General features: G+C 38.5%; 1 protein-coding gene across 1 annotated transcript; it reads right to left on the bottom strand.

Annotated features, from left to right (window-relative positions):
- Positions 1 to 229: 229 nt before the first annotated feature.
- On the bottom strand, positions 230 to 21309 carry LOC140244546 (26S proteasome non-ATPase regulatory subunit 1-like). Its single transcript, XM_072324172.1, has 17 exons — positions 21196 to 21309; positions 15365 to 15408; positions 14745 to 14818; positions 14083 to 14146; positions 13480 to 13585; positions 12805 to 13007; positions 12046 to 12123; positions 11420 to 11554; positions 9541 to 9704; positions 7811 to 7886; positions 6892 to 7032; positions 4817 to 4905; positions 3301 to 3553; positions 2700 to 2811; positions 1967 to 2043; positions 1566 to 1625; positions 230 to 454 (listed from the first exon to the last, which is right to left on the bottom strand). The coding sequence occupies exons 1-17, from the start codon at positions 21212 to 21214 to the stop codon at positions 230 to 232; spliced, it is 1920 nt and encodes a 639-aa protein (XP_072180273.1). The 5' UTR covers positions 21215 to 21309.
- Between the last annotated feature and the right edge of the window lie 82 nt (positions 21310 to 21391).

The following is a 21391-nucleotide window of genomic DNA, read 5'->3' as shown; positions in this document are numbered from 1 at the left end:
ACTGTGCATGTCATACCATGCTGCAAGGGAAAAATACTATCCTCTGAACCAACAGAAGTAGCAAAGATAGAATCAAAGGACAAAGTATTTCTTCCAGACAACATATCTTGGAAAATAGGCTTCAGTACTGGAGACAGCAATAAATCACTACACGCCATCACTACTTCACAAGCCCGTACCATGATAGCTTCAACAAAGCAACAAAAGAAAATAAATTCGGGCAAAAAACTCACCTAAACAGAAGGAAGCCGAGTGATGTGACTGCAGCTCGTCGGACATCGTCATCGACATCGCTGACAGCGAAATGGAGGAGTTTCCTGATTGCTTTGTTGTTACCTGTACCGCAGTAGGCAAGGGCGATGGTGTACATTCCAGACCGCCGAAGGATGGGGTCCTTGTCTCGACTCAAACTCTCTATGAGAGTATCTGCCTCCTCCAGCCTCCCATACATCGTCTACACAGACAGACAGAGTAACTCAATGTTTAAAAATAATGAATACTATGAATACCATCATCATTATCTTTGTAGCCTTCATTAGTGATACATGTATAACCATGTTCACAATTCATCGGTTGAGAATGATAAGGGCGTTAAGGGGCCACTAACACCATGGTTCTAGTGACTTAAAGGGTGTGTACAGTTCTGGTCGAGGTGAGGATTTAGCTTTTAACGTTTTACGAGATATTCAGAAACCACTCTATGAGATGTCAAAGAGCATGCAGTTCTAAGGGGTATCAAAAGTTTATTCGATGAAAATCGGTTTTGAAATGGCTGAGATATCCAAAAACAAGGTGAAACAAAGAGATCCTAATAAAGTTGTGGCATGTCGCCTTCTATTATTAGCACTTTTTTGGATATCTCAGCCATTTGACAACCAATTTTCATCAAATAAACGTTGAATCCTTCTTAAAATTACATACTCTTTCATATTTCATAAGAGGCTTTTCATTATCTCACTTAGGAATGTTCAAAACATGAATCCCCACCTCAACCAGTACTGTACAGTCCCTTTAACTCCCTTAAAATTCTCAACCGACAAATAATCATCATAAATAAATATATTTGCAGAAAATATCATCATCCATGTTATCTCCATCACTCGTTAAACTCTTACTGCTTCTCTATTACAATGTGATCATCATTTGTTCGGTTCTTACGCTTTTACAAAACAATCATACTCGTACTTAATGTACTGCAATCAGTTGTACAAATGTATGTGTCATTTTTACACATGAATTATCAAATCAACAACATCAAAAAATTATTCTGGACTATGTAGGAGACTATTCCTGATGCATGTCTTTCCTTTTCTTTTTGTGTTTATTCCATTTTGGAAACAGTGTTTTGTATATGAATCTTTATCATGCAAATCTGCATACATTGATATCTAACATGCTTCCCGGAAAGGAAAGCACAATTTCATCTTACGTTACTATGTTTAATCTAGAATAAATGACTTAGTGATTGAAACATGGTAAGAGAAAGCAACCATCATTGGTAAATAGAGGTATCGGTCAATAGAGATGCTATACAAAGAAGCCATCCAGACAGATGGTAAACTTACCAGAGCAATACCAAGACACAGGCCTCGAAGAATCTTTTCATGCTGAGTATCTTGAGCATACTGTGTCATCAACACACAAAGAAAATACAAAAAGACAAAAACATGTTTTAATTCACTGTTTGTAAAGAATGACTCTATGTTGAACATCAGGTCCCCCAGGCAATATGCTATACTGACATTTACGCAGATGGGTATATTTTACTTTCTACACATTTTTGCCAAATATTTGTGAAATACTTCTTCATTCATAATCTCAACTCCTTATTTCTCTGTATGCCATAGCCATTCCAGAGTCAAACAGAATTCAAATCATTCTTCATTTTTTTTTGAGACAAACTCGCAGCTAACAGGTAGACATTTAACAGAGAAGATGTAATGTTGCCAATTTGAGGAATACTTACGCTGACCATGTCCTCAATGGCTTGCGCTGATTTCGTGCCCACCATAACAAGTCCCATACCGAGACCAGCAGCCTCACCTACAGAAAGCATTGAGTCACAACATTGCATTATGAAGCTTTCACACATTTCAGGATAAAAAAATCAACATAAATACATATTTCATTGGCTGTAGCTCTCCGAAAGTACGTTTGGACTGATCAATCTGCATGATAATGAATCAAGATAATATCACTATGCACATTGTTCAGTCTGATTATATCTATCAGGGGCGGATCCAGAAATTCTGCAAAATGTGGGGGTGCCTTTACAAAATTAAGGGGGGTGCATGCGTCCCGATTTTTTTATTTCTTTTGTTTTAACAAAGAAAAAAGGGGCACTTGCCCGGTGTGCCCCCGCCTGGATCCGCCACTGTTTATGGAGAGCTATAGCAATAGAAGCATCAATTTATGATTCCATGCTCTCTCTCTCTCTGGAAATATAATTCCTTTTTTTTTATCTGTTTAGGAGCATACAAAGAAAGAGGGAAAAAGAGGTTGGATTTGGAAAACCCAACTGAAAAAAAAGTGTTTCATAATCAGCAACTCTTGAAACAGTACTAAAAGTGCAAGTCTAAAGTTATCTTGTTTCGATATCTATCAAACCTAAATAACCATGTGTACAGGATAACATGTATTCAATCACAACGCTGTATCGATCACATGACTGTCATGTGACTGTCACATGACCAGCTCACCTGTGACAGCATCGTCCTCATACAGGTTAAACTTGAGCTGTTCGTAGACATCTTGCCTGGCGGACCCCATTGCAGCGAGCCCTAGTCCTAAACATCCACCATGTCTAACCATCTGGAAAGGAGGGAAAGAAATGTATCAACTCTAGAACTGCATCATGTTGGACCCCCTTCTCTTATTGCATTAACATATTGTATTACCAGTCCCCAAAGGGTCAAGCTTATAGCTGATTATTGGCGACCATTCTGTATGGTAATTCATAACACATGTATGCTATAATTATGTCACAAATGTGTAATAAAAATTGTTGAAATTGTAGAAACTAGCTATAATGAGTATCATATTTGTATACATCATATTTGATTATATTGCTAAAAAAAAGGAAATGTAAATGATGCCATACAGAGAATAAATAAATCAAATCAAATCAAATCAAAACTGTCAGTTCACAAGGTATGTTATGGTTGATTCACCCCGGCCATAGAACAGCCAAAAAGCGTGGCCTTGTTAGGGTTAAACTAGTCCAGAATGCCTCCTTTAATATGACCATATAAAGAGCCGACATTTATGCCACTACTGATACAGGTAGACTGGGCCTCTCACCTCCGATGTGGCTTCCTTCAGCTGCGTCAGGAGGTACTCAATGATGTTGGCTCCATGGTTGGCATGGATGAGACCCAGGGCGTAGAGACCGCCGCCATCCTGGTAGGCACTGCCTGGGGTGGAATCCTTCGGGAGGTACGTGGACATGAGATTGAGGGCCTCCTTCTCGTGACCCCTGTGGATGACCCCTAGACTGGCTGTCGCTGTGAATTTTGCCCAGTTTGTGGCTCTTGCAAGCCACTCAAGGTTATCCCTGCAATAATTTTGATGAAACAATGAAGCTGAAATGAGTTTGAGATAATGAGCAGAATGTTGTTCCTTCTACCACTCCTGCAAAATAGTATGAACATCATCAATGGAAACATGACACTTGGATAAAAGTGCAACGCAAGAAAAATACATTTTGTACATTAAAACATACCAACAAGCAGAAAAACCAGGAGCCTTTTTTTGATATGATTATTGCATCTGCAATGCATTTTGGTCATAGGACAAGGACACCCTCACTTCATATACATATTGCATTCATTCATGAATTGTGTGGTCTTGTGGGCCAAATTCTTCAGGAAGAACATTTATTTTTTAAATACTAGAACAGCTTTTTTTCTGTCCACTTTTTAAGACACAGGGTGCCAAATTCACACCACAAGCCACAAACTGGTGCACAGTAAGAACATGTTTTGTGGACAAAAATCATATCTTGGTCCCAAATGAGAAAATTGCCCATACAGTACTGAGCATGCTAATTCAAATTTAAGAAAGGAAGACACATTTAATAAATTGGAAATATATCTTCTATCATTTGAAGAAGAAAATGACAACTGGAGATCTCAGTCAACGCTGCTACTCTCATACCTGCCAACATTTTAAGATGAAATATCTTACTCGTGGATTGCAAAAATCTTATTTTATATGCAAACTGAAGTTAAAAATCTTACTTTCGGTCAAATCTTCAGAAAATACACATGAAAGGTATATCTAAATATTTTTTAAAAATCTGATTTCTCTGACAGAAAATCTGATTTTGCTATTTTTAACGTAAAAAATCTTACTGAATCTGATAAAATCTTGCTAGTTGGCAAGTATGTACTCTCTGTCCTGTAGATACATGCAGTGGTGGATCCAGAAAGGGGCACACCATGCGCACGCCCCTCTTTATTTATTTTTTTTTTTAAACAAAAGAAATAAAAATAAAAATGGGGGGAGGGGGGGGCATGTGCCCTCCTTCAAGTTTGCAAAGGTGCCTCCCCTTTACGGAATTCCTGGATCTGCCCCTGACATGTAATCCACCGTAGCCTTACAGGCTGATTTTATAAGAGATATAGTCTAAGCAAAAGCATACCATGTGATATCTATTATACAGCATTTCTCATCAAAGATGATACGCGATACATTCAGAACAGCTACAATGGTTCATATCTAGATTCATCGGTAAAACTTATGGTGATTATGATAATAAAAAAGACAAAAATCATCATTATCATCATCTGCATAAAATACTGCAGTGAAAGAATACCTGAGAAAAGCATCGCTTGTCGTCCCACAGTGCATGAAGGAGTTTGCTATCACTGTCGCATTGTGGCACACAGAATTCCTCACTGAATCCTGCCAACAAAACATTGATAAGAATGACCACATGAATTGAAGAAAATTCTGAATTAAAAGTGTCCCATAAACAACAACAACAACAACAACTATGATTATAAATTTGATAGCAGTTGAAACATGTTCAGTTCAGACATTATGCCAGCTGTCATAACATTCAGTGAAAATTCAAAATCTTATATATTTGATACACATTTGTACTGGAAAGGTATTTTGCATATATTTTTATCATTTCATAAACAAAATGCCAACAACAACTAGAAATGTCGCTTTGGCGACTGGTATGCCTCCGCCATAATGCATGATTTTCCCAATAGGTCTAGATAGTACATGTGGACACTGTGTGATTACATTTTCACAAAATTGGTAAAATATTGGAATGACAAGTTTGTCACAAATGTGTTGAATGTTCACCTTCCTTGACGTAGGTTTAATTGGATGAATAGGAGAGCATGTATCTAGGGATTTAAGGACTTTAACTTGACTTTGACCCATTCATACATTTAGGCATTGAGTAATTTTCAAGGTACAGGTGTGGAGAAAAAGTGCAATTTCTGAATTGAATAGTAAATTGTTACCATTTTCATCTGGCCCTTGACCCTAAAATTCATAAGATAATTACTTTCAGGTAGAACATGCATAATATGTACTAAGTTTCAAGGTAACTTGAGCCACTTCCGAGATATGGAGGAAAAAGTTAGTTCAGCACTTTCACTTGATCTTTGACCTTTTGACCTTTGAGGCAAAAAAAGAAGAAAAAAAAACTTTCCAGAGAATTTCGATTAGGTTGCACATGTATGCATACACCAAGTGTAAAAAAAAAAAAAAAAATAACCCTGCTGGCATTGCATGATAGGAGGGAAATAGTAAAATTTTGAAGTGTTGCACTTGACCTTTGACCCCATGAACCCTACATTCTCTAGATAATCACTTCCAGTCAGTATATGTATATACTATGTTCCATGAAGATACCTTGAACAATTTTCCAAGGTATGGAGAAAAAAAAAGAAGTTTTAATATTTTTACTTTACCTTTTGACCTTTGACCTTTGACCTCATGACTCAAACTTTCACCAGAGAATCTTAATTGGGTAATACATGTATACACTAAGCTTCAAGAAAATCTCTTCAGACATTCAATAGATATGGTGGAAACAGTGAAATTTTATGTATTTGACCCTGACCTTTTGACCTTTGACCTTTGACCTCATGACCCAAACTTTCACCAGAGAATCTTAATTGGGTAATACATGTATACACTAAGTTTCAAGAAAATCTCTTCAGGCATTCAATAGATATGGTGGAAATAGTGAAATTTTATGTATTTGACCCTGACCTTTTGACCTTTGACCTTTGACCTCATGACCCAAACTTTCACCAGAGAATCTTAATTGGGTAATACATGCATACACTAAGTTTCAAGAAAATATCTTCAGGCATTCACTAGATATGGTGGAAATAGTGAAATTTTATATATTTGACCTTGACCTTTTGACCTTTGACCTTGAGCATGTGCACCCAAAAGTTGATAGGCACAACTTCACCCCCTAATACACATACATGCCAAGTTTCATTAGGATACCTCAATAGGTTTCGATAGTTACCTTGTCCACAAAATTCATTACGGACGGACGGAAGGACGGACGGACGGACGGACGGATGGAAGGACGGACAGACGGACAACCCGAAAACATAATGCCTCCGGTACCACTTCGTGGCGGAGGCATAAAAACAATCATGCATGGTTTCACAGGCAATTTATGTTTAATACCTAACTTACTTTTGAGTCCCTTTAAAAACTCTCATTAGAATCAAACAACAATCAATCCCTGGCAAAAGCAATGTATGTGAATTTCCAAGCTGTAGGGTACATAATACTAAAATTACTAAACTTTTGCCCATATTTACCAGTTTTATGGCATTAGTACACACACAATGACAAATAAATGTTGTGCCCTTGGGAACTAGAAAGCGATAAGTCACAAACCTTGGTGTTTTTGAGAATGAGCATGTCTGTCTTGTTGCTGCGTATGAGAAACTGAAGGTGGATCCCTATGGTGATGTTGCCACTCAGAATCTGTGAAAGTTTGTTGACCTTGTCTCTGTGCTCTTTTTCCTCTGCCGACAGCTGAAATTAGGGAGGGTAAAAAAGAATTACCAGCGATAGTTATTAAGTCAAAGGCTGTGCCAGTTTAGCAGAGGTTCACAGCAAGCTGCAAGTTTCCATGGCAACAAGAAACATCTTTGCAGATTGGATGCTAGCTCATCATATAATGATCTTCAGCACATTAAGATGAACTAGAATGGGTAAAATGTGGGCTTATGGCTAAAATCTAGATTCACACTCATCACTTTATAGTTAAAGAGTTATCAGTGTTCAATAGCTATGCAATCTGATTGAACAACCAACCAATACCGTCTCAATAGGATCATGTACAACATTATTGGTAGGATAGGCTGCTAAGTTAAAGGTACTGTTTACCATTGGGAGCAGTGATTAAAAAAAAAATGTTAAGAGTTATCACATTTGATGCATATGTGTAGGTCTGTTGGATCACAAAACATCCTACCAAATAAAAAATTCGCAATTAAGCTTAAAATGTAAAGGAAATATCACTATTTTTTTTCTAAATACATGTAAACAATAACTGTAAACAATTTATTCTAGAAACGATTTTATTATAACTTTTGTTCACATTTTGTGTATTCAACAAATTTTACTTTTATAACATTGATTACACTGATTAACAATTTTACATTGGTTGTTTCTATCCCTAACTCACATTTTAGAACTATTTTGAAGCACTAAAGCTGGGTTGTTGTTTCATCTGCAAATGGTAAATTATGCTTTAAAAAAAAAATGACTTGCTATAGAAATATACCATGATTCAGAGGATATCGCTTACCTCTTCTTCTGCAGGAGGTGCTTGGGAAGGAGTTGTTTCCGTCTTTTCCTTCACTTCATCTACCTCCATGACTTCCCTATCAGTAGGAAAAAAAATGAATAAATAAATGCTTTTCAGAGAGAGCAGCTTGACTTCATGTTAGTCTGTCAGGGAAAAGAATTCATGATAAATACACTTTTTCCTCCATACAAACATGCAAGGAGTTTACTTGCTAACACATTTGCAGCAGTGCAGCAGGCATGCTTCATTATCCTTTGACAGAAACAAGTAATACACTGTCTCCATTCACGGAACAATAAAGTTTAATATTCAACACAAATCTGCATGCAAACACTCAAAAGAGATTTTTCCTGAATCATTTTGGATTAGATGATAAGGCCTATGTGTTCAGGAAAGGGTGACATATCTTGACCAATTTTCACCCTCGGATAACTTGTTAGTATTGTTTTTTGTAGTTGTGTTCCTTTTATTTTTACCACAAATGATTAAAGGGAAGATAAACCCCAAGAACAATGAGGATTGAGTGAAAGCAGCAACATTAGTAAAACACATCAGTGAAAGTTTGAAGAAAATCGGACAATCGATGCAAAAGTTATGAATTTTTGATGTTTTGGTGTTGGAACCGCTGGATGAGGAGACTACTAGAGGTTATGACGTATGAGTGGACTACAATATCAAGAAAATATAAAGAAAATACTACAAAAATCCATTTTTCATAAAAATTACAAATTCCATCAACTTGATATTGACATATGTTAAGGGTAGCAATTATTCCCCCTGCTTTCTGAAAGCGGTTGGTCCACTGCTCTTTCATAATTCTAGAAAAGTGAATTTTTGTTGAATATCCTTTATATTTTCTTTGTATTGTTGTCCACTCATATGTCATATCCTCTAGTAGTCTCCTCATCCAGCGGTTCCAACACCCAAACTTTAAAAATTCATAACTTTTGCATCGATTGTCCGATTTTTCTCAAACTTTCACTGATGTGTTTTACTAATGTCACTGCTTTCACTCAATCCACATTGCTCTTTGGGTTTACCTTCCCTTTAATTGCAATCATTACAAATTACATAACACAAACAGTTTTCCACAGCTCTATGATTTGGTAGTCACTTTGATATTCATACCTCACTGTAGAACACATGTATAATGCAGGTGAAAACCAATTCTCCCAAGATAAGATTTTTGGGGGAGGCAGTTCTGTTGTGCTCACACAAGAAAAGGTTGGTTGCTGACATTTCAACATAAGTTGTAATAAGAGAGTGAAGCCTTACAGTGTGGGCTTTTGTTCTTTACAAGAGTAACAATCAATATTCATTGAGATCTTAGTTAATACATGTATGATAACTACACTTACAAATAAAATATAATTGAATAAAATATGAATATGTATTTGTATCATTTTAACAAATATTTTGAACATAGAGATGAAAGTGGCCTGAGTTAATCAATGAAAGTACAAACAAGACTCCTTCCAATATCTCATAATACAGGGCTGCTAACATTAACACATCAAAATCAGGTAGATTCCAACAAGTTAAATTAGGCAGATATTTGTCTTTTACATGCATACAACCAGGCCCAATAGTATTTTTTTTTTAATTCTCCTGGCAGGTTACCAAAGGATGTTCCATAAATCAGAGATCTTCCTGTAGAATCATTTAGACCTGGTAACTCTGTAACTATGTGGTGTTTTCTCCCAAAATGAGTGAGACTAGCTCAAGCTCACCCTTCTTTTTTGTCCTCCGATGCTGGAGTGGTGGAAGGAGCTGGAGTGGTATCAGTGCTGGGAGTACCTACAGTCTTAAGGGAGGCTTGGACTCTCGACAAGAACTGCTGGGGAGCACTCTCATACAGGTCAAACCCAATCTGAAAGGCCATCAGTGTCTGGTCCTGTGTACATCACACATAGTAGAAAAAAGGAGAATGAAGGTTTTGTAATGCAATGTGTATAATCCAGGGCTTAACAGCTGATGTCGACTCTCTTTGGGGTTTTCCCCCAGTATAATGACCTCATTTCAGGAGCACACTTAATGGTTAGGACTACAAAACAGTGTTCTTGTGGCTGGTGCAAAGCTTGCTGAAGTCATGGTTGGTGCTAAGTTTCCTGTCAAACAACACTCACAGCATACTGTAAAAGCTGCTATTTTCACTTACAGATACTGTCACGAATGAGGAAATCACAGACAGTTTCGCAAGATGTTGTCTCTGTGATTTAATGCCGAGGCTATCGTAGGTGAATGTCACTTTACTGTGCGTGGCAATATTTTCGCATTTTGTTAGATTCGCAGCCCAATAGTGATTCGCAAAAATTATACCCTCGCAAAAATAACAGCTTTTATGGTATATCATGATGTCATGGTTTCTCACCAGAATGGTATTCTTCACTTTTTTTGACGATTTGTGCTTGATTGATCAACCCAATAGTGATTCAAGAAAATAAATCCTTGAACAAAGAACAGTTTTTGATGTACATCATGATGACATGGTTTCTCATCCGAATGTTATTGTTTGCCTTCTTCGCCAATTTACGCTTCAGTGATCACAACTTTTAAAAAAGAAGTCATTATTTCTTAATTAAGTTTGATCAAAATAGCTCAAACTTTAACTTTTCTGCTTCTATTCACACACACACACACACATACAAAAAAACTAGAAATGTCGCTACAGCGACTGGTTATACCCCCGCCAAACAACATTTCATAAGCTTTGGTCTAAACAGCATTTCATAAGCTTTGGTCAAAAAACTGAGGAAGTAGTTAAATCCGCAAGATCTTTCCTTGATTTTCTGCCATTAATATGCCGTTACCATGGCAACGTACTTTCGGGTACTGTCGAAAAATGCGTCTTGCACATCTACAACCAAAGGCACACATCTGTACCAAGTTTCATGGAAATTGGGCAAAAACTGAGGAAGTAGTTTGCAACACAAAATTTTCCATCATTTTGGCTCATAATATGTGAGCTGTTACCATGGCAACATACTTTTTGTCACTGTCAAGAAATGTGTCATGCTGACCTATATCCTAAGACAAACATTCAATATGAATTCCATGAGAATTGGAAGAACACTGATGAAGCAGTTTTGCCATGAAGCATTTTGCCCTATATTTTACCAATAACATGCCGTTACCATGGCAACGCACTTTTTGCCACTGCGGAAATATGTGTCTTGCACATTAACATATTCAGATGAACATCTGTACCTAATTTCATAAAAATTGATCAAAAACTGTGGGAGGAGTTCGCGACGCAAGATTTGTACCCATTTTTGCCAATAATATGCCGTTACCATAGCAACGTACTTTTGGGTACTGTCAAAAAATACGTCTTGCACATTTACAACCCAAGGCACACATCTGTGCCAAGTTTTATGGGAATCGGTTGAAAACTGAGGAAGTAGTTCGCGACGCAAGATTTGCAACGGACCGACCGCCCGATCGACCGCCCGACCGTCCGCTGATTCCTATATACCCCCTTCAAACTTCGTTTGGGGGGGGGGGGGGTATATAAAAAAAAAAAAAAAATGTCATGGTAGACCTTCCCTTCAATGCTCCAATTTGGCCAAAAGCAGAGATAAACGGTAGAAACAGAAAGTTGTTACTTACCCCACCCTCCCTCACAAGTTTGTCAAGGATGTCTGCCACGGCTGGAGCATCATCCAGAAAGATGAGACACTGACAGACGTTGATAAAGTCTGGAGTCTCTAGGTTCAGGTACAGACGAACCAACACACGTAGGATCTATGGGAAGGGAGGAAGAAAGTCACATTTTTTTGATAATCTTTTTTTCTTCTGAAACAATTCTAACAAGACCTTGTAAAAGTCTGGTTACATCTCTGGAAAGAACAGCAGAGGATAGAGAACTGCAGGATTCAGTTTGTATTGACACTTTTGAAAACTAAACATTTTGCTACTAATGAAAGCATTCAACATATTTACAAAAAGTGAGCTGTTTACTCTTATTCATATGGTTGATATTCAACCGTCTATGCCTAATAAATGGAGTTTATCAATAAATAAAAAAAAAAAAACAACCTAATGATGAAAGCAATATAGCCTCAGAGTGCAAGACACTACCTGTAAAATACTTGGGAAAAAACATCAATTCAAATTTCTTATTGAACAAAAGAAAAAAGAACTCAAATTATGCATGATATTATACAAAGATTTCAGGTTTATCATGTTGTAAAAACACTACAGAAGATTGCTAATATGAATATTCCAATACTCACTGTATTCCTAAACGTTCTCATTTGTAGCAATGACATAACTACATCCACACTGTACTTGAGCATGCCTGGCACATCATTCTGTGGGAGAGAGCAATTGAACATCACTAAGAGGTGCTACAGACAGGCACTGAGTTGCTATGGCAAAAATGTCACATTACAGTTTAACAACTAAAATTCTACAGTCACAAAGGATGTGATGAAAAGAATATTACAGAAGGTCGAGAGTGACCATCCCAGGACAATTACAGAACCGTGTAAGGTTATAATGGAAATTTTTATGCAAAGTTACCAATACTGCAAGAATACTAATATAAAAAATTGACATATTTACTTTCATTTATCACATGATATATCTAAAAAATGTGTCCAATGATGAATAACATGACAATTCACTAAACATTTAATATTTATTAGGACACTGATGGAGTTACTTGAAACATTTTACATAGAAATTGATCATATCTATTTTATAAGTTAGTGAATATACACTGTATCTTTACAAGTCTCCATTTAAAATCTTGAACAATGCTATATGAAAACACAATGGAATGCTGTGTAGAACACAATAATTCTTACAATGGGTACATAACACCATTCCCTGTAATTCATCCTAGACAACAACCGATAGTCAGCATAGACAATGTAAACCATGTTTGAAGAATTAAAAAAAAATGCCATTATTTTGATCAAGTCTCAAAGGCAACACCAAAATGAAAGGTAGGTTTTGGCCCTCCCAAGTGGACAAGACAGTGACCTTACCGAGCTACATATTGCCTTCTCAAACTTGTCGACCCGTCTTGTTTCCAGGGCAATGCCAATGGCCTGTTTGTACAATTGCTGCTCAAAGCAGCGCTGGAACATTCGATTCACAATCTCCTCCAGACGGGAGTCAATGGCCTTCTCGTCATCAGCGTGGTCGTGATTGTGCACACGTAGCTTGGTGTAGAAGTCAATGCACTTTGCTGTAATACAGACAATACTACAACATTAGTATGGTATCTTCAAAAATTATCACTGTATCCAATAACAGACTGAAATACAGGCAAAACAGTTCAAATTTACTCACAAGTGAAGGATTTGTTAAATACAAGCTAATTTATGATCACAGCAAATCAATGACGGTCTAAATGAAAATTTATTAACACAAAGGAAGCTAGACATGACTTAATGCATCTTGCAACCACATCTTGACACAACATGAGCCATGCGTAGTAGCTGTTGTTGTCAATGTTCAAATCTCATATTGTATAGTATTGCTTATTTGAAATATGATCTCACAAAATACCACTTAAACCACTTTTTTATTTCAAAATGAGAGTAGGTTTAAAGAACACTAATATCGATAGAGATATCATATCTTGTTGGTTATTTTCAGGCTGTCAGTCAGTTTGCATGTATCACAACTAGTAGATCATGAAGATGAAGACTACTTACATATCGTTGTCTCTTCATACTCCCCCGTAGCATTCACATCAAAGAGGCTGCCAGCTCCAAGGGCATATGTCAGGGATTCCTCGAAAGCCCCAAGGTGGTAGTATACCTGAAATTAATATAAATTGGGGAAAAAAAAAGTGATGAATTTTTTTTTGTAACCTAGTTATCAAGTACTATTGGTCTCAATCATATGCATGATACAAACTGAAAACAAACAAATAAGATCGAGACAATCCATCCCCCTCTACTTACATGATATTGGTTTCCACCATTTCAAATAATATAAAGTTCTGACCTTCACTGTAGAACAAATGAGAACAAAAGAGAACATCTGTTGAAATTAAACCAGGAAGGTAAGGAAAGGTGGGCTCTTGTCTTTGCTCATACAACAATCAATACGACCATATTTTGATAGCAGCCTGTTTGCTCTGTTTTGTTCTCTCTTCTTCTTTTTTGCACCAGTTTTATTACAGACAAGATATGCTGGCACAGTATGCATTGAAATTCCACCACAGATGAAATCTGTCCCCAAACATCTCCAACTAGACCATAAAAAAAACAAGATTTAGTGACACACTTGGGTGAAGAGACACAATCTCTTACCTTGGATGCAACCAGTGCTGCTAGCTGTCTTTGAGGAAACGACTCATCTTCATACAGCATCTCACTGTGGGACAGACATTTGTTCATTATCATTACATGGCTATAACGGATGGCCACAGGGTAGATCCAACACTTTTGTCAGTTTTACACCAGAATCTAATGGGTATGGTACTAAAAATATTCACACAAATTTTGATCATGTCACCTGACTACGTCCACAAAATAAACTTCTGTAAAATGTTGACGGATCAACACAATACAGCAACAGATGACCCTTAGCAGACATGAAATTTTTGCATACTGGTACATCTAAAAAGAACAAGAAAAACAAAACTTTTGCATGTGGATATTGCCACACCAAGTGCATTATTAAGAGGAATTTATTCCTTTCTCAAACTCAACTAGCTATATGCTGTTTATCTTTTGCTCTACAGGATGATCACATGGATTGTTATTATACTGAAGGTACAATGCTGATTTCATAACATGGAAATGCTATCACGTTAACTCAAAAGTTCAGTAAATGTAATTTCATGTCTCTGATCAACTGCATCATGACTCATTTGCTAAAACTGAAAACAAGTTGTGATTAATTTCTGCAGATTAAAAATACCCTGTCATACCACATATCAACTATCAGTCAAGTGCATGATTATACTTACATCTTTTCCACAGTGTCTGCAATTTCAGCCCAGAAGTCATCTACAAGCTGATTCAGTCTTTCCAAGGCGAAGGACTACACTCAAGAAATAACAAGGGGAAACACACAGAGTGTTGAAGTACATACACAAACAATATTTTCACATAAACTGATGTTCCAAAGCCCTGCAGTTAAATCTACAAAATGATGCAAAGTTGAAAAATGCATTGATCTGTCATTTATAATATGTAGGTGCCAAGATGTTGTTAAAGGAAATTCTTTTTAGTTTGTTACTAGCCCTACTTACCACAAAGGGGGAAATATGTATTCTTTGCTTGCAGTATGTATTTTCTGGTTCTTTTCTGAGAATGCTGGAGAAGAACATAGCTTCAACAACTTAATAAAGTGATTGGAAATGTCATGGGATGTCTGAAAGTTGATTCTTTTCGACATTATTACATGCTACTATCATAAACATGCACCCATAGGACAAATGTCACAGTTATCACCGACTATTATAGAACTAAATGCATCAGATGGAAACAGGACTAGAAAGAAGATACATCACATTATTTGTACTACCAAACATCATCCAAAATGACAATTAAAATATTCGACTTAATGACCGTTTCTTTGTTTTACCTGAAGCTTGATGTCTGGTTCATCCAGTAGAGATATCACTCCCCCTGAAAACAAGCAAAATGAAATTCAGCTCAGATTACACTTACAAAAATAAAACATACCAAAAAACAAACAAAAAAATCACTGTCTAATGAATCATTCACCAGCACACTATAAGTCTTGGGGAGCATTTCATGAAGCATTTTGCCAGATTTTTTGAATAATGTATAGTACACCTTGCAAAACATTTTATCTAGTTTAAATACAGATAACGGACTAAATCACAGAAAAAAAAGGCAATGTATTCCAAGTTAAAATGATACACAAAGTCATTACATAATAAAGTGAATATTAAATGATAATGTGCATAAGCAGGCACATTGCATCTGGGTATTATTCAGTTAAAATTGTAGATTCTATATATTTACACACTATCATCAATATGGATACTGTGACCATGACCTCTCAGTGCAAGGAGCAACAGAGAGGGGATTTTCTTCATGTCTACTGCAACTTCACCAACCAACAAGGAAGTTCAGTCCCATGTGTAGGATACCATGTGTGTGTCATCTTTTTCCAAGCAGATGAAAATGGCGGGAAACTCCTCAGCACTCATCATGAAACTGTAAGCTACAACTTACCTCTCTGTCTCATTACTGATGAAGCGTGTTATTAGTGGAACAGTCCCGGCAATACATGGAAGCCTGGCTTATTGTCAGTACCGACTTTTTACTTGTCTGTTTAGACAATTCTTGTGAATTCTTGTGAATTCTTGTGAATTTTGGTGCTTTTTATTTTCACTCTGACAAACCAGCCTTGACAACCACATGTCAGCTCTACTCTGGCAAGCAAGTTTGAGCCCCATAGACATGACTTACATATACCTGTAGTTACAGTTTAGTAGTGTCATCTTTTATCAGGTGATTCCATGATCCTTTCTTAAGTACCTCACCGACTACCTCCCTCCATCAAGTGTATGTTACGTGGCTGCAATAATGATGGCCTTCATCGACAGATGTTGCTTGTTATTGATGCTATCAACATGTCTGAACTTCATCCTTACATGTCAGCAATACCAGCGCAAACATGCAAACGGGTACATGTACAGTTCCTCATGGAAAAATATTCAAAACCCCAGCATGGAGTATCAGCAGAGTTTCTGTTCAAAACAAGTGAACTCTTTTCTTCATGATGTTAAAGGAAATGTGTTCAGTCATCTGCTGAAGCAACGATCTGAGATATGCTTGTCATCCCAAGGTGCGCATGGTAAAGATCATGCTCTGCTGTACCTTAGCCTTCTTGTTCTGGCTCTTTCTTCAGATGTAGAACTCAATCCTGGCCCCAAGGCAAAATATCCATGTCAGATATGTGAAGGAGCCGTCACTTGGAAACAACGAGGGGTTGCCTGTGATTGTTGCCAGCAGTGGTACCATGTAGACTGTATGCACATGGCTACTCCCATTTACGAAGCCCTTGCTAACTCCAATGTTTCCTGGCAATGTGTAGCATGTGGTATGCCCCAGTTTTCAACAAGCCTCTTTGACTCACACATTACAAATACGTGGAACAGTTTTGAAAGTTTACGCAGCATCTCTGAAGACAACTCAAATGAACCTGGCAGCCCTGGCCCTCCTAGAGCCAGTTCTTCACCTCTTCCACAAAGGCGTGCTGTGAAGAAGACTAATCTCTCAACCAGTGTAAAAATAGTTACAGTGAATTTCCAAAGTGTCAACAATAAGAAAGAGGAAATTGCAAATTTGATAGATTCAACAGCACCAGGAATCATCATCGGAACAGAAACCTGGCTCAACGACAGCATTCATACCTCCGAAATATTTCCCAGTACATATGACGTCTTCCGCAAGGATCGTGCTGATGGTTACGGAGGTGTACTTATAGCCATTAACAAGAGATACACTTGTGAGCACATACCAAGCAGATCGGAGTGTGAAGCTTTATTCACTGAGCTACCTCTCAGAGGAAACAAGACCCTCATAGTTGGAGCACTGTATCGACCTCCATCAAGCTCTCTTCAGTACACTGACAATCTCTGCAATGAAATTGAAAACCTTTGCAACAAGCATAAGAATGCTGTTTTTTGGCTCGGAGGTGACTTGAATCTCCCTGACATCAAATGGGACACCCAAGCAGTAGAGGGAAACCAATATATTCATGCTATCAGCAATCGCTTCCTTGAAATGATTGGCAACTGCGGTCTTCAGCAGATGGTCACTTTCCCAACCAGACACAACAAGACTCTTGATCTGTTCCTCTCAAACAGACCATCACTTGTGAATAGATGTACTGCCCACCCAGGAATCAGTGATCATGACATTGTTGTTGTAGACTCTGATGTCTCTCCAAAGAGAAGGAAACCTGTCAAGAGAAAATTACACCTCTGGAAAAATGCTGATCTCCGCAACATGAAAAATGACTGCGTCGTCTTTCAGAAGAACTTCATTGAGAATTTTTCTGTAACCAGTCCTGTTCCAGAGATGTGGTCCGAGATTAAACAGTTCCTTCTACAGCTTCTTGACAAACATGTCCCATCCAAGATGACATCCACCAGATTTAACCAACCCTGGATCACCACTTCTGTGAAGCGGCTCACCAGAAGGAAGAAACGCAGCTTCGTACGTGCAAGAAAATCCCAAAAGCAGAAGGACTTTCTGGAATACCTGAACTTAAAGAAACAAACCAGGATTGCCTGTAAGGAAGCATACAACAACTACCTTACTGACATTGTAAGTCCAGAATCCAAAAGTAATCCAAAGCGATTCTGGAGCTTCATCAATAGCAAACGTTGCGAACGTACTGGAGTAGCTCCTTTAAAATCTCCTGAAGGGATAACATACACAGATGGACATACCAAAGCTGAGATCCTGAATGACCAGTTCATTTCAGTGTTCAATAAGAATGAAAACCTACACAACATCAAGGACAAAGGCATCAGCCCTCATACTGCCATGGAAAATATCACTATCTCAGCAGCTGGTGTCCTTAAGCTCCTCTCTGGTCTACAGACTCACAAAGCCACAGGACCGGATGGACTACCAGCTAGACTGCTGAAAGAGCTTGCTTTGGAGCTGACTCCCATCTTCACAATCTTCTTCCAAGCATCACTGAACCAAGGTGAAATCCCAGAGGACTGGAGGAAAGCAAATGTGGCTCCTGTCTTTAAAAAAGGAGAAAGGAACAAGGCTGAGAACTATCGGCCGATCTCTCTGACCTCCATCTCATGCAAAGTGTTGGAACACATTGTCAGCAGTAGCATAATGAATCACCTTGAAGAGAAAAACATCTTATCAAACGCACAACATGGCTTCCGAAAAAAAACGCTCCTGTGAGTCACAACTCATCTTGGCTATTCAAGATCTTGCTAAAGGGATTGATGACAAACAGCAACACGATGTATTACTGCTGGATTTCTCCAAGGCGTTTGATGTGGTCCCACACTCAAGACTTCTGTACAAACTGCACTTCTATGGCATTCAGGATAAAACCCATGACTGGATCTCTGCCTTCCTCCGCAATCGCACCCAACAAGTCACCCTGGAAGGAGTTTCATCAACCACAGGCCATGTAACTTCAGGCGTTCCACAAGGTAGTGTCCTCGGACCCTTGCTATTTCTTCTATATGTCAATGACCTACCAGAATGCATATCTCCAGATACCACTGTACGCTTATTTGCAGATGACTGCATGTTGTACCGTAACATCAAGTCTGAGGCAGACACAGTCAAGTTACAACAGGATCTTGACTCATTACAGCAATGGGAGGAAGACTGGCTCATGCAATTCAACCCCAAGAAATGCCAAACTCTTCATGTAACCAAAAAGAGACGTCCGATAATCAAGTCCTATAACATCCATGGTCAGATCCTCGATCAAGCTGATACTGCAAAGTATCTTGGTGTCCATCTCACTCAAAACTTGAATTGGAACCATCACATCAATGTCATAACAAAGAAAGCAAACTCAACCAGCGCTTTCTTACAACGCAACATCAGGTCATGTCCAAGAAACACAAAGGAGTTGTGCTACAAAGCACTGGTACGCCCCATAATGGAATATGAATGCACTGTTTGGGACCCGTTCACTCAAGACAATATACACAAGCTCGAGATGGTGCAACGTCGCTATGCTCGCTTCATCTGCAATGACTACAGACGAACAAGCAGTGTTGCAGCCATGCTCCACCAGTTACATTGGCCTACACTTCAAGAGCGCAGGGCTCAACTCAAGGTAGTAATGCTGTACCGCATCAAGTACTCACTCATTGACATACCCCCAGATATCATACACCCTTCTTCATCAACATCACTCCGCGGACACTCTCACAAGCTCTTTATTCCATATGCACGAACTGTTAGCTACCAAAGGACATTCTTCCCAGACACAACCAGACTATGGAATGCTCTGCCCCAGGATACCTTCAACTGCACAACTTTAGCTCAGTTTAAGCAAGTGGTGCAAGATATTCAACTCCGCTAGAAGGGAATGGGATGTTTTTAGCTGCACTCTAGAAAATGTAGTCATTTTAACCTGCACTGTACATAAACACCTCCACACCATGCCTGCCAACAGTACGACAATACACCAAAGGTGGACTGTACTGAACAGGAAGAAGAAGAAGATGACCTTCATTCAGTGTAACATGAAAAACTTCAAAGGGTATCACAGCCAACAGGGCAAGAACTTTACACCACTCATAAACATAGACTTAGTGTCCAGAGCCAAGGTCTACAACTCTACATCAAAACCATTTTGCTGGATTGATGCCCTGTGATGATACACACATTGTAATCAATGCAATGTAAAGTAAAAAGAATTGCAAAGAATTGAGATTGCTGACATCCACGGGCACAGCAGAGTCGCAATTGCGGTGGGCAGTCCGTCAATTCAATTAACAAGCTGACCAATTATGACTCAATTGAATTTCTGTCATATTCTGTTTCTTGACTGCAACTACAAGTTTAACCACTGACACATTGTGGGAGGAACAAATTTTAATTTAGGTCTCTAGAGTAAACAACCCCGTTTACGGCAGGCTTTGTACAGGGTGCTTATTTGCAGCAGAGGCCATTTCATTAATTGATGAAAAGGCCCAAACGGGTGTCACGTTACTGCACTTCCCATAAGTTAACACTTGCGAGTAGACTAACTCATACTTGCCAACATTTTCATTTGAGAAAGCGGTAGAATCCAGGATGCCTATGCGAGCAGCACTACCACTAGCTTGAATGCTTATGAAATCTTTCAAAAGCGGTAGTCTACATACCGCCAAATGCGGTAGAGTTGGCAAGTATGCTAACTCCTCCTGCTTGTGTTCTAAAGTGGGACTAAGCACACATGATGTTCATTAGCTGTTTTATTGATGAATGAAATTCCATCTGTCAGAAATAAGCACCCTGCCGCATACAGGGTTGTTTTACTCTAACACTAACAGTTACACCATGGCGAATCACAATTTGACAAATCCTCTCGAGTCTCAGCCTCATCGCTCACTCTCACCACGCCACTTTAAATTTACACTTCAAATTTCAGGATTTCAACAATTCGTGGACTGTCCTTGAATGTAGGGGGTTCTCCTGCCCGTTATATCGATAATGCAAATACTGTGGCAATCCATCAAGAAATACGATTAAATGATAATGCATGGTGGGAAGGCGAACATAAACACATTATGACTGAATATTCCATTTCCAACTGCAAACTCAGTATGTGGGCCTATGTAATTCATCCAGTGACTCAGCACGAGCTCGTCGACATGGACACACCGTAACACTCCACGCCTCAAAAGAGGGTTCTTACCAAACAAAGTTTGTGTAAAGTGGTGAAATCATACTTACCTGCCGATGTTATCTTCATGGCGGCGGCTTAATCTGTAGCACCTCACTTTCCCAAATTCTTCAAATTAAATGTAGCTGCACCTCTGAGGTGGTCACGATTCTCAGCAACTTTCCACAAAAGACATGGGGGATTAGTGTGATTCTAACGCTGAGGGCGCTCATCTCTCCGTCACAGAGCGGGTTGATATCTATCAAC

Source organism: Diadema setosum, chromosome 21 (genome assembly GCF_964275005.1).
Source record: "Diadema setosum chromosome 21, eeDiaSeto1, whole genome shotgun sequence".
Classification (NCBI taxonomy): domain Eukaryota; kingdom Metazoa; phylum Echinodermata; class Echinoidea; order Diadematoida; family Diadematidae; genus Diadema; species Diadema setosum.
This window is presented reverse-complemented; position numbering and strand designations above follow the sequence as displayed.

Coding starts and splice junctions, on each gene's coding strand:
- LOC140244546 (XM_072324172.1), bottom strand. Junction 9,705..11,419: donor AACTTGTGAGGGAGGGTGGG/GTAAGTAACAAC, acceptor TGATGTACACAG/GACCAGACACTGATGGCCTT. Junction 2,812..3,300: donor TGAAGGAAGCCACATCGGAG/GTGAGAGGCCCA, acceptor CCTCCTTTCCAG/ATGGTTAGACATGGTGGATG.